The 13,724-nt window shown below is 44.7% G+C and overlaps 1 protein-coding gene across 3 annotated transcripts in view; it reads left to right on the forward strand.

The window, feature by feature from the left end:
* nbas (NBAS subunit of NRZ tethering complex) overlaps positions 1-13,724 on the forward strand; it is a 151,585-nt gene that overhangs the window by 73,403 nt on the left and 64,458 nt on the right. For all 3 annotated transcript variants that reach the window (XM_056428488.1, XM_056428489.1, XM_056428490.1), the window contains 2 exons: positions 4,294-4,370; positions 4,950-5,087. In XM_056428488.1, the coding sequence (XP_056284463.1) occupies positions 4,294-4,370; positions 4,950-5,087 (215 nt within the window). The remainder of the gene's footprint in view (positions 1-4,293; positions 4,371-4,949; positions 5,088-13,724) is intronic.

The raw sequence follows: 13,724 nt of genomic DNA on the forward strand, positions 1-13,724 counted from the left end.
TGTTTTAAAATCATTTCTGAGCGGTGTTGTACATGTTGTGGCCGCTGACACGGCTTTGATAGACATACACAGCAGACGGACCATATCGTCCGCATCTCTCAGACATCTGCGACTCCATATTGTGTTCCTCTTCGTGCTTTCCCTTCCGAGTTGAGCTGAGAAGCGTACGCACGCTACTCCCTCCATCTGTGCGTCACGCACGCTGACGGCGAAATGATCGACTACGTACGTCGCGCATTACAAACGTTACCCGTACACGCCGAAGGACATTCATGGGAGCGATCACGACGTTACCGGTCCCAGCTTCCATTTGACAATAATTGTTTATCAAAAATTGTTAATCAATATTACAACTCGCACTCAATTTAATATTTTCAACTTTGACTATCCAGCAGATTTTAATTATTAAAGCTTTTAGTGCTAAATAGGTTTCCTACTGTACATCATATCTCTTTTTTTTCATCGTTCATAACTTTTCCAACGGTTATTTTATGTAAGACGTCGACCTCGTCAGCCAGTGGCCAGTCGGAGGAGACGCAATGCATTGTGGGGCGGTCGAGTGTGTTCAGGAAGCTCACGTCTCGTTCCCATCCAGACGTCGGTTCAGTTAGAGCCACTACGTTATCAATTTGCAATAGTATGCAATTTCAAAAGCAGTCTTGCACAATGTAGGGTTGCCTTTCTCTCTGCCCTTTTTCTTGTCTTGTTTACCTTTATTTTATTGAAATGGTGGACGAGTTGTGGCCTGTGGATTAGTGCCTGCAGGGTGAGCATGGAAGTCACATGTTTTAGATTAAAGTCACACTGATCACAACATGTAATCTGACTTTATTATTATCATTCTACTGTAGTTGTAATAATTGTGACCGACTGACGGATTTGTCGACGTCTTGAATTTTCTTTCCCGTAAATTCCCAGATAAAAAAATAAATAAAGAAGAAAAACAAGTAAAAAGTGCCATGTAAGCGTTTGTATAGATGAGAGTCGTGTAAGTGGAGCTGCTCCTGTGTGCGCCGACTTACTGACGCTGCGGTATCCCCCCCCTCCCCCCCTCCTCCTCATTCGTCTCACCGTGGAGACCATAGGTGGTGGACAAGGGGACATGATGGCAAGAATAGCCTCACATTGATTAATTAATGTGTACCCGCGCATCCCGCAGCAGAAGTAAATAATGACACGTCACCGCGGCGATATCGGAGAGACAGTGCTAAGTCAAAACATCAAGGCCACGCCGCGTGATGGATCACAGCCGCTCGCTGGAATCAATGTGTGTGTGTGTGGGTGTGAATACTAATACGTGGACGCTAAAGAATGCCGGACACACACTTTGACCATGGAGTACAACATCGATATGCACGCACACACGCGCGCGCACACACACATTCCACCAAATCCAAGCTCTCTCTGCGGTTGCCAGTCAAATTAATATCTCCCTTCTTTAAAGTCACCTTCCCTGAGCGGCGACGTGTCGAGAGAGAGAAAAGGCGGCGCGGACGGTATCTCGTATCCGATAACAACCTTCGATTAATGACTCTTGTATCGGGCCGCCGCGCCGGCTGTCCTCAGAAAACAGACCGGGAGATGGCCTTTAAGAATATAAATATAGCCATTTTTCACCTGGCCCAGATAGGCGGAGGTAGTTAATGATGACACCGGTGGAGAGGGACTCAATGGGATTGAGCCGAGTAAGGTGCAGAAACGGGGCGTCGGTGTGAGGGGAAACAGTGGGAGACACACACTCACACACACACACACACACACACACACACACACACACACACACACACACAATGCCATTGGCCGCATGTTGACCAGGCCATAAACAGTTGTTTTTCACACTGCATGCAGAGGTAAAATAGGGATAAGTCCCTGTCTCACCGTACTGCTAACAATGTGCCTGGATTTGCTGACACAGGAGCAGGAGTGTGTGTGTGCATGTATTTGTGGACGCACGCACACACACACACGCACACGCACACACACAGACACACACTGTTTTCCTCTCTCCCTCACAAGAAGAAATTCTGTATGCTTTCAAGTCTGGGTTATCTATTCTGTGTGTGTGTGTGTGTGTGTGTGTGTATGTTTACCCCTCTGGTAATTCCTGTCCCGATGGTATCAGTGGCTTTAGAGAGGCGTATAATCAGCTCATTCTGAAGTGGGGGAGGAGGAGGGGGAAAGGAGGAGGGTGGGCACTCTGCTTAAGAGAGCTGTCCCCCGGCTCTCACACACACACACACACACACACCGAACATCCACAGCTTCATATGTCAGGTGCTGCAACGCACATATGAGTATTCGTGTGCATGTAGTTCTATAGCATGTGTGTCCCCCTGTTCCCCCCCCCCCTGTCTTTCTCCCAGTGTCCATGCTCCACTTAGCTCCACTCTTATCACCAACACAGGCTTTTGTTCTCCTTGGGTCTGAGACTAAAAAGTGATTCTCTCCCCCCCCCCCCCCTCCCCCTCTGTTTCCTCACTCAACAACTGAGAGAGCCTGTGTGTTTACAGTGTTTGTTGTGCCTCTACTTTGGTGTGAGTGTGGTTGTGCGTCCTTGGGGTGGCCTGTTGTGGCCTCGAGGCAAGCGGTTTGACAAAAGTCCATCCCTGTGCCCAAAACTCCATCGAGACTCCAAATCCCATCAGCCTCAGGGGCACCGAAGACATGGGCTGTATCCCAATTCCGCATTACATACTAATTCGCGGCAGTTTTTCAGTTTGTCCATTATGCCTTCTTTCACATGGCACAAGTGTTACCTGGCCACCTCCAGTGAACTGTAATAATTGCATGTGATATTAAACCTGTTCCAATCTGCCTGTAGTATTGCTCTTCTACGGCCCTTATCTCTCCAAACTTAGAGGTTATCTGATGTATTACTCCTGTAAGAATTGGCAACTTGGTGTTTTGGGCTCTTCTTTTTATTTATTTTTGTTGTGCGTCTTTCCTGGTTGAGTATTATAGAGGCTGCATTGAAAATTCCGGAAGCTTGTCTTGCACCACAGCATTGAGACTCATACACGTCTCAGAAAGAGGTCTTTATGAGTATTACGCATAGACATCATGTAGTAGGATAATGTTTTTAATAGAGGCGTCTGTTACACAAAGCCCTGACGTCCTACCTGGAGCACAATGTCGGTACTTTTGAATAAATTGCTTCCCTTGTCCCGAAGCTCGTGGGTGGTGATTTCTAAATCACATTATGGACTCGTCCCCAGCAAATAGAGATGCACATCAAGTGTACTCGATTGTTTGTGCCTGTTGATGCGTACCGTGTCCCACAATGCACTGCACAAAGTAAATGGGATGCAGTTCACAGCTGCAGGACATTACCATAAGATCATTGCATATGAGAGGGATGCGGCTCGAGGAAATGTTTGGATGATTGAAACCGTTGTTGTTGTCTTTGTGCGGCTTAATTTAACAACGTGGCGCGATTGGCGGGAGCATTCCAAAGTGTCTCGTATTTTTTTTTCCGGGTCCGTTTTTCTGATCGTGCAAAACAGTCACGCGCCGAGTTCAGTCTGACCTTTGGTTACAAACTGCTGATTCACAGTCGACATGTTCCCGCTCCACCGGATCAGTGGTTCAAATCGACTGGAGTCGAACCCGGTTCAAGAAAGAGATTTTAGGATTCTCAGGATCAAACTTTGCAGTCAATAATGCACTTTAAAGTGCACTTCGATGGAGTTTGGCATCTGGAGAGCACTTATTAGAAGTGGGCAAGTACTTACTCTTTGAATAATGAAAACTCCCTGTGCGGAGATATATATATATATATATATATATATATTTATTTATAAATAATAATATATAATATAATAATAATTTATTTTTATTTATTTATTTATAAATAATAATATATAATAATAATTTATTTATATATATTTATTTATATATTTATTTGTATCTTTATTTATTTATGCATGTGCATCCACAACAACCAACATTCGTTCACAGCTTTTGCAAACACACAATCACACACACACACACAGACGTGCTCACACACACACACACACACAGACGTGCTCACAATAGCCCAGCGAGAAGATGGACAGAATCCCACAACTCTTCTCATAACCCTCTATTTGTACCTTCCCTCTCTTTTTTGTCCGGCCCACAGAGAGGTGAGTCCTGACAGGCGTTGTCGTCCGTATTCCACAAACATGGGGTGAAACTCATCCAGGAGGCAGGGCTGGTTGTTAATCCTCAGTGCTTTAGTTAAAGTCTTTTCTTCTCTCTCTCTCTCTCGCTCTCTCTCTCTCTCTCGCCCCCCATCCCTCCATCCTTTCCCAGTTTTGCTGCAGCTGGCCAATGATGCATTTCCCAGGGACATGATGCTGGCTCTGTCCTACTTACTGGCCCTGCCTCAGGTAGGTGGACACACAGTCTTGCGCACACACACACACGCGCACACACACACATACCAAAAGCTTAATTTTAGACACATACACACACAGACTCCAGTGATATAAGTGAGATTGTATTTTAGTGGCGCAGGGAGTCCATATTCCGCTCCCTCCCAGATGACGCTCTTGTGCTCTCCAGTTTGCATCATCAGTGTGTCAAATCGCTCGTGACGCAACGCACAGTTTCACGTCTCCTCCGGTTCAATCACACACACGACAAACACTCCCCCATCACAATGTGTGGCCCGTGTCCAGCTTGTCTCTGACATCAGAGGAGAAGTAAATGTATTCTGATAGCTGAGAAAGTGAAATATAAGACAGAGGAAGGCTACTACAGTAGATTGTGTTCAAGTGGAGGTTGTGAGATCCCTCAGGAGTCCTCACTCTCGCATCTCCACAATGCACCGCTGGTGGAGAAATTATATAGATCTTAGAGTTCGTTCACTCCACCTTTGGTCATAATTTGGTCATAATTATTGGTTCGGTGAAGTCAATTTGCATTTATTTTTCTTCATATTCATATATTTCCCTCCGTCCATGCAGGTGCTGGATGCCAACAGATGTTTTGAGAAGCAGTGTCATTCGGCCCTGACGCTCCAGCTGGCTGCCTACTACTACTCCCTGCAGATCTATTCTCTCCTCTTACCGTGCTTCAAGGACAAGAACCACACTCTCTACCAGGTTAGAATGGAATACCAATGACTGTGTGTGTGTGTGTGTGTGTGTGTGGGTGGCTGTGTGAATGGAGGTGTTGAGGAGAATGCAGAGGTGAGTCCTTGAAAGTTCTGAACATCAGGTGCTTTGCTTTCACACCAAATTCCACGAGTTGTCCAACAGAAATTCACAGATAGTTTAAGCAGGACCAAAGCGATGGAAAAGAAAGACATAATAAGATTCAGGCAACAAACAGCAGAGATAAAAAAAAAACTAAATGCCAAAGTTTACAAAGCTGTGGCTTTAACAGCAGACCCAAAAGATCGATTTGTTTTCAGCAGATGGCTTTTGAAGAATCTTCGTAAAACTCGTGCCGCTCAGTGCAGGTTTTTAAGCTTTTTAGTCAAAGCCTGTCAGACAGGGACCACCACAGCAACACCCTGAGTCACCCAGGGTCAACGCCTGCTGCAGGGTGAGGAGGCGCTAGCAGAGCGATGGTGGGCCGGTGTGGCCTGGCGTTGTGACCTGACCAGTGTTTAAAAGTGAAACAGGAAGGAAGTGTCTTCTTATAACCCCGCCAGCTGTAAACCTGGAAGGAGATAATGTGCTTGGTGTGTGTGTGTGTGTGTGCGAGTGTCAGTGACCGTGTTTACATGCATTCGAATAACTGGCTTAGTCGGACTGAAATCGAATTATCCGTTTCATGTAGACACCTTTGTTCGACTGTGTGCGGTCCGACTACGATCCGATTAACACCCCTGGATAACTCGATCCGATCCGGTTGATAATTCGACTATCGCGGCATGTAACGGTGAATTGGATTAGGAACTGGACTTTGCGTCTTTGCGCACGCTTGAGATCCCGCCGCCCTCCTCCCTCCCTCCCAAGTCGTGACCCGAAGTCGAAAGAGACGATAAGTTGTCACTGCGGAGCCTGGCGGCAGAAAACAAACAAACAACGCCAGTAGCGCCAGTTGCGTTCGCTGTACTCCTATTAACATCATGCAAGAATAGTAGAGGATGCACGCCTCGCTCTCTGTTCGCCATCTTTCTCGAAATGTTGTTGTTGTTGTTGGTTGTTGTTGGTTGTTGTTGGTAGTGGTGAAGAGGTCAAGCGGAAATGGCTGCATCACCACGAGTTGTAATGAAAACAGCGCCACCTATCGTATCGGATATGACATGCTTTCAAAGGCCAATGATTCGAATTACTCACTGCCATGTATATTGGGATAACAGCAGATCCCCCAAAAGATAGCAGAGTCCGACTAAAGCAAGATTCGAATGATACCATCATGTCAACACACTGACTTATTGTAGCTCAGATTACACGTCCAATTAACTGCATGGTATCAAAATACACACGTTTAACCCCTCATCTCATTTACTTCAATTTGTTTTCTTTAAGATTGGCAAAGTCATCCTATATCACTTTGTCGGACACTGTTATACTCAACTACAGTACAAACTATTCTTTTCATTTAGTTTCAGATCTTTATGACATATTTTAACTTTGGGTTCCCAGTATTATTTTAAACAACAGTGCATATGGGCTTGAAAAGTGACTTTTTGTGACAATCATGCCCGTGGGACTGTAAGATTAAACAAATTAAATCCACAAATAATCATAAATATAAGTAATTGTCCGCGATTTAGATTCAAATACTTTAACATCAGGTTTTTTTTCTCATTGTTTGTGAATGCAAACGGCTTTACGCTAATCTAACGTGCAAAAAGCATCATAATGGAACAAACTGAAAAATGACTATAATCCTCCTTTTACTCAATCAGCATAGTAATCCACTTAACTCCAAAACCACCCCTGGAATACGTACCTTTACGATTCTGTCTGTTTGTTTGCGTTAATTTATGCGTAAATTGATTTTATTTACCAAAATGTCTTAATTAGAGCAGCCAGAAATCTTTACATAACTCACTGTCTCTCCGACTTTTTGGATCACATGACATTTCCCGCATGTGCGAATGGCAAATTTATATATATTTGTCGGATATGGTGGCACGCTAATGTCACATGGAGAATAAGAAGTCTAAATGGCTCTGACCTTTTCCTTGAGTGGACCGCGGCCCTCGTGGGCTGCAGCCCAGGTGGAAGGAGGCGAGGTAAAGTGTTGAAATAATGAAACGGAAGAGGGAAGGAGGCCAGCGGAGGAGGAAGTGGATAAGTGTATCCCAGCTTGACATTCAAGGTCAGAACTGTGCACAGACACACACACACACACACACACACACATACGCTCACAGAAACAAGTCCTACTCACCCCCACACACTGACTGACACACACACACACACATCCTCCCTGCCACCTAATGGCAGTAATCACTCCCCAACCTCCTGTCGAAAGTGAAGTTCAAGTCCATTAACTTAAAAATATATTCCTGCTTTCCCTCCTCCGCGCTACTCTTTGGCAAATGCACCTTCATTTGTGGCACATTTTCTTTGTGTCTGTCATTTCCCTTTTTGAGTTCCTTTTCCCTCCTTTAGTTCGCTCGTTATCGTTGTGTTCCAGATCTCGCCTCCGCTCGCCTCTTATTGACGAGCTCGTGGCAACATTTTAGAAACCCTTTCAGCCCCTCTGCCCTCGTTTCATTCTCTACATCCACTGTACTCTTTTCTTCTTCTTTCTACTCTCCCCCCCCGTGCGCCCTTATGTTTTCTTATTTATGTCTCTCCTCTTGTCAGTTAAATGAAATGCTTTGTCGGCATGACAGTCGTGTTTTTTCTCTCTGTCGGCACCATGTTTCTCTTCCGGCTATCGTTCCTACTGCGGTGTCGTCGTCGCCCCCCCCCCCCCCCCCCCCGTAGACGCTCTCGTCAAATCTCGGGCCTCCCCGTCCACAATACTATCTCCACTCTGCATGCTTCATACATTTCTCTGGTGCTTTCTTGAGCTCTGGCGCTTTTCTCTGATCTTTTAAGGCCACGCGCTGTACGCCGTGTGATGTACGCCACTGCAGATGTGTGAGGCGGGATGCACGTATCACTATATCTCACGCCTGCTTGCTTTTTGCAGGTCCAGAAACATGTTACACACACACACACACACGCACATTTTGTAATAGTTTTTTAAAATGTATTTGTGTGCGCCGTGTGTCGGACCTGTTCACGCGTACTTTGCGTCTGCGTCGCGGTGCGTCGAGCTGTCTCCGAGTGTTTGCCTCTCTCCGCTCGAGGAGCCTCTGTGACTCGCACTCTCCGGTTCTCTTGTCCCAATCACGTAACTTCATACCCGGGCAATAAGACGCCAAACACTCGAGACACCCGGAGTCGTTTTTCGTTGCGGATGAGAACACGACTCTCGGAGGATTCATTGGAGTCCTTTGACGTGTTATTAAAGCCTCATTCAGCAGCCGGTCCCCCCCCCCCTCCCCCCCAATAGAAACGAGGTGGAGGAAACAATTCCTTGAATTTAATTAGTTTACATAAAACACACAGGCAAGGCATAATTATTCATAAATGTCACGTATAATAAAGCTCAGCCCCCTATTTGTATGCTGCTCTGAATCCTGACTGATACAGTAAGATGTGCCTTTAGGAATGATTTACTAATCCGCCAATCATGCTGTTATTTACCTTATCTATTCAGCACACACACACACATTAGATTTTATTTTTTACATTCATGCGGATAAACGCATGACCAGAACTGTAACACATGCAGCATCAATGCTACACTGCAGGTGAGTATTATACAGGGGAGCACTGAGGATGGATGGTCATATTTCATGTTAATTATGACAATTTTAGCATCAATAATATCATCACTATATTTGTTTGCAGTTTGATTTTAAGGAAATTCTTTGGAACTAACTTTTTGTTTTGCTGTAGTTCTACTAATGCGTCCCATGTTAAATTGACGACGGTATATATTGACATTAAAAATGCATTATGTAGCGCATTCGTTAAGTTATGCTTTATTGGTCGCGTGGGGGCTGTAGTCCTGCTGCACTGTAACGGTTTAGCAGCAGCCCGCGGACCAATTGAAGTGAGTCACATGAGTCACAGAGAGAAGCCAACATGCAGGAATGGAGACACACACACACACACAGACACACACACAGACAGAACCTCATGCAACACAACAAGAACCCCAATGAAGGATAATTAAGGTCTTGTTTTTCAACGCTTTGGCCAATTGGAAACCCGATTACCGCCAAGTGAATATCTGGGGATGTGGTAATATTGCCGGTTTTAAATGGACCCCCAGGTTAGCCAGACGTACTTGGAAGGGAAAACACAATTACTGGCCAGACTACATTTTCAACCCGCTTGATGGAATTAAACTCACATTTCCTGTGTTATTTCTGACATTCTCATTTGATTTTACCTCCACATTTGATAATTATGGAGAAGACATTACTTCCTTGCAACACCTCCCCGATCTTCTGACTGCTGAGGTTCTTCTGCATAGTCGGAAAGATGTTCCCCGTTCCCAGACCCGGGTAATCCTTGTGTATGTTGTCAAAACCAATAGAAAACCACGGCGAGGAAAATGAAGCGTGTCGTAATAAATTGAAAGTGATGCTTTAATTTAAAACCCTGTCATTCTTTTTATTCGACCTCTCATCCTACTTCACCTCAATCCCTGAAATGCTATTTTGACATGTATTTTTTAATATTTACCTGGTGCATTTACCAAAATTGGTGTTTAACTTGAGGGTCATTTAGTCACATTTAGCATTTTTTATTGAGACTGTGTGGAAAATAAGCCCGTGGTCCCTGCATCACTCTAATATCTCTCCGCGCTCACGATATTACATTAACAGTTGAGTCCCGAGTTGTTGTGATGCCTGTTTACCCGTGTGCATTATTTCATTATCTAGCTATTTACAGCAAGTGAACCAAAAATATTGTCGTTTTAGTCTCGCTGCGTTGTTTTGTCATTCTCTTTTCGGTCCTCCCGAAAGTTCTCAGGGTCGTTATTGAAAGAGATTGGCGAGAGCCGTCTTTGCAACTCAACTAGCCAAAAGACGAAAGCAAGACGGACGGTTTCAAAGGCAATTTGAATGGTTCAAAAAAAACATTTAGACATTTATCAACGTCTACAGTCGAGAGCGTTGGACCTCGGGAACACGGACAGGCGCCCCCGGTTACGGAGGACGACAACAAACAGAGTTTCTCCTCCTTGAAGATTCTGTTGCCCGCGATTGACTCAGGGTTCCAATGTGCGAGCCTGTGTGTGTGTGTGTGTGTGTGTGTGTGTGTGTGTGTCAGAATCACGCCGCTTGGCATCGCTGTAGCTGTGAATGTGCCGCCAACGTTTCGGCAATGTGCCCGAGGAACGAGACTGAGACTTTTCCCTCAACCGTTTGTCTTCGCCGGCAGTCGCCTGCAATTCTCTCACCGAGTATCGATCACTCGCGCTCTCGGTGCGCACAAGCAAACACACATAGATGTGCTGTGGACACACACACACACACAGGGTGACTGTAGAGAGCATCATGTAGAGCAGGGGTGTCAAACTCATGTTCACGGTGGGCCACATGAGCATCATGGCCGCCAAACATAAAAACGTATAAACTACTGCCGAAGATATTGTTAAATAACTCTCTTTGCATTTGATTATAGTTTATTTGAGAGTAGAAATATTGTACTTAAGAATATTTCTCTAATATTCTAACATAAATCCATTAATTTTTTTAAACCTTCAAAATAAAAGCACGGGATATTTTAGTTTTTCAAGCCGTCAGGGGCCACATAAAATGACGTGGTGGGCCGGATTTGGCCCGCGGGCCTTGTGTTTGACACCTGTGATGTAAAGGAACTGCTGAGCTCTTTGAACATCTCATTACGACATTTCCCTTTTTTTAAATAAAAGCCCACAACGTCGTCTTAGAAGCTTTGCTTTGGGCCATCTGCTTTGATGGAATCAGTGGATTGGAAATATCATTTTCAACCTTTTATCAAGTATATAAATTAGTTTTTTTTGTATTCTTCCCAGAGGACATCTAAACAATGTGGTCGGAGTACAAATACATGAAGCCCGACGTTTAGGAAAGCACTCAGCAGACGAGGAGCAAAGATGAAAGTGTTTCCCTAAAAGCACCGAGACCACGTGATGAGACGGCACTTTGCTTACATCGGTGACATCTCACATCGCCTGTGGTCACCGCAAGTGCTTTTTTTCCTTGTTTTTGAGTCGTGGCCTCAACAGGACTCAAGCTGCCGGTTACAGGACCCGACCTCGGACGTGCCGGACCACTGCGCCAGCTCCCCGTTTTAATTTTTAATTGATTGGAATAACGAGTTGGACCGAATCACTACACAGGGTTCGTACGGTCATGGAAAACCTGGAAAAGTGGTAATTTCCAGGCCTCAAAAGTCAAATTAAATCATAAAAGTTTTGGAAAAGTTGGTATATTCACATGTTCATTTACGCCGAGTTTGAAATAATTAATATAAACAGCTGGATTTGCACATAAAGAATAAACATTTATAGAAGTGTTTAAAGGAATAAACATGAATAGAAATGTTTATTCTTTTAATCAAACTATTGTCTCGTTCATTTGTTTCATTTAAGGTAAACTGTATGCTTTAGAATTCTCATTTTTTGAACACAAAATTCTCTAAATTGTTCATGTTTATACCGAGATTTCAGTTTGGTCATGGAAATTTGGTTTAAAGTCCTGGAAAAGTGATGGAAAAGTCATGGAAATCCATTGGTCAAAATGTGTAAGAACCCTGACTACAACTCCCATCGTAGGAAAGGCACCGCAAACTCAAATGACTTTGCTCTCCTCTTTTTGTACAAGTTGTGCTCTCGTACAAATCGAACCCCTTTGTGCCACAATCATTAGCGGTCTATATTTGACCCATGGGAGCTCTGTGTTTGATAAATATGAACTCTTAACGCACTGATGCAGATGACTGGAAACAGTGCAGACTCCGCAGCCTCTCAGCCGGGTCGATGGTGCCGAGGTCCTCCCGCTCCCGTCGTTGCGCTCTTCTCGGCAGGCCCGCTATCGCTCCCCTTCTCGGTGCGTTACGACTCCCAGTGCAGCCGAGCTTGTCGACGGAGTGCATTCGGCCTAATAACGTGCACATGGCGTCTGCACCATGTGCAGAATTAGTGCTAATGAGGCCACTGACAGTATAAGTGTTGGGCATGGGATACACATAACTCAATAAGGTCATTACTAGCTAAGCTGTATATTTGAGGGTCGGGGCATTGATGATGTGACGGTAACACACACACACACACACACACACGTGATAATAATGGTGCTGAGAATGTAACAGAGTTTAATAACCCTTTAAACACCCACACATCTAATGGAAAGTTAATGGATTCTCAATTGAAATGAATTTAGACTAACTTATTATATCGTTGGACTGCCAGACGGATGAGAAGGTAGGGAGACATTATATTTTTGCCGCACTATCAGCGAAGCTCTCGGGATTTACAGAAATATCCCCAAAACCACCGGACACCTGTAGCCATGACGATTTGCACCGGCGTTCACGAGCAACCACGAGGCCGACAGATCTGGTCATATGTTAGATTTCAACACTGAGATATAGTCGATTACTTTTATTCCCCCCCCGACTGCATTTGGAAAAGGCAAGAGTAGATTAAACGGGCGCAGGGTCGCGACTGAGACGCAGTAACACGGGACATTAAGAGTGAAGCGATGGAGCGAGGGTGGATGAGCTGATTTGAGTCGTAGACTCTTTTTTTGTTTTTTTCTCCACTTTTTCCCCCCTGTTCCCTCTTGAGCGGTATCACAGGACGGAGGGAGCACGGGCAGAGGAGCCGGTGGAATGGCTACAGGGGGAATTAGAGAGAGCTGGCTTCCTCCCAGCTGTGCAACATCACACACTACCTCATGCAATTATCCTTGACACGCAGTGTATACATCCCTCCCTCAGAAGAGAGGCGACGCGTGGCTTTTCACGATGCTTTGTTATACAAGTGTTGCCTAAATGGGATTGCATAGAGCAGTGGTCGCCAACCCGTCAATCGCGATCGACCGGTCGATCTCGGAGACGTTCCCTGTCGATCTCCAAAATAAAATGAAAATAAATTCAGAAACACATTGTTCCTTGTTTTCGAACATTTTCTGAGGTGTCTTCTGAAATGTTTTCTTTCTGACTGGAAGATTGAGGTCAGAGAAGATCTCCGCCTGATTCATGAATGCCTGAAAACGGGTTCGCTTACACAGCCGTGTTGTCAGCTGTGCTCCCTGAAAGAGGGGAACGTACCACTACAGGTGGGGCGCAGGGGAAATGCAGAAAGACCTTTATTGATAACTTCACATATTACACAAGCTCAAAGTACACCGACATAAAACTAAGACATCAATAAATACATGTTGAAATGCCTGTACCTTAGTGTACTTGTTTATGTTACGGCATTAACAGGTTACGCCTGCGCATGCGCGACAGCCGAGATTCTTGGCGACTTGCCAGGTCTTACCGGTGAGTTGGGCTTTTCTGCTGTTGTCCTTCAAAACAAAAGCTCAACATTGAGCTTTTTTTTCTTGTCTGATAGAGCATTCTGGTTTACTTGAAAGTGATTGCAATTGCATTTATTCTATTATTTGAAAAGGGACAGATGCAGGAGTCACAAATGGTGATTCTCATATTTATTATTATGAAAATTATTTAAATCTGAGGATGTCTGTAGAGCTGATGTGAATGTAATCACCA

This window comes from Pseudoliparis swirei, chromosome 12, assembly GCF_029220125.1.
Source record: "Pseudoliparis swirei isolate HS2019 ecotype Mariana Trench chromosome 12, NWPU_hadal_v1, whole genome shotgun sequence".
Lineage (NCBI taxonomy): Eukaryota > Metazoa > Chordata > Actinopteri > Perciformes > Liparidae > Pseudoliparis > Pseudoliparis swirei.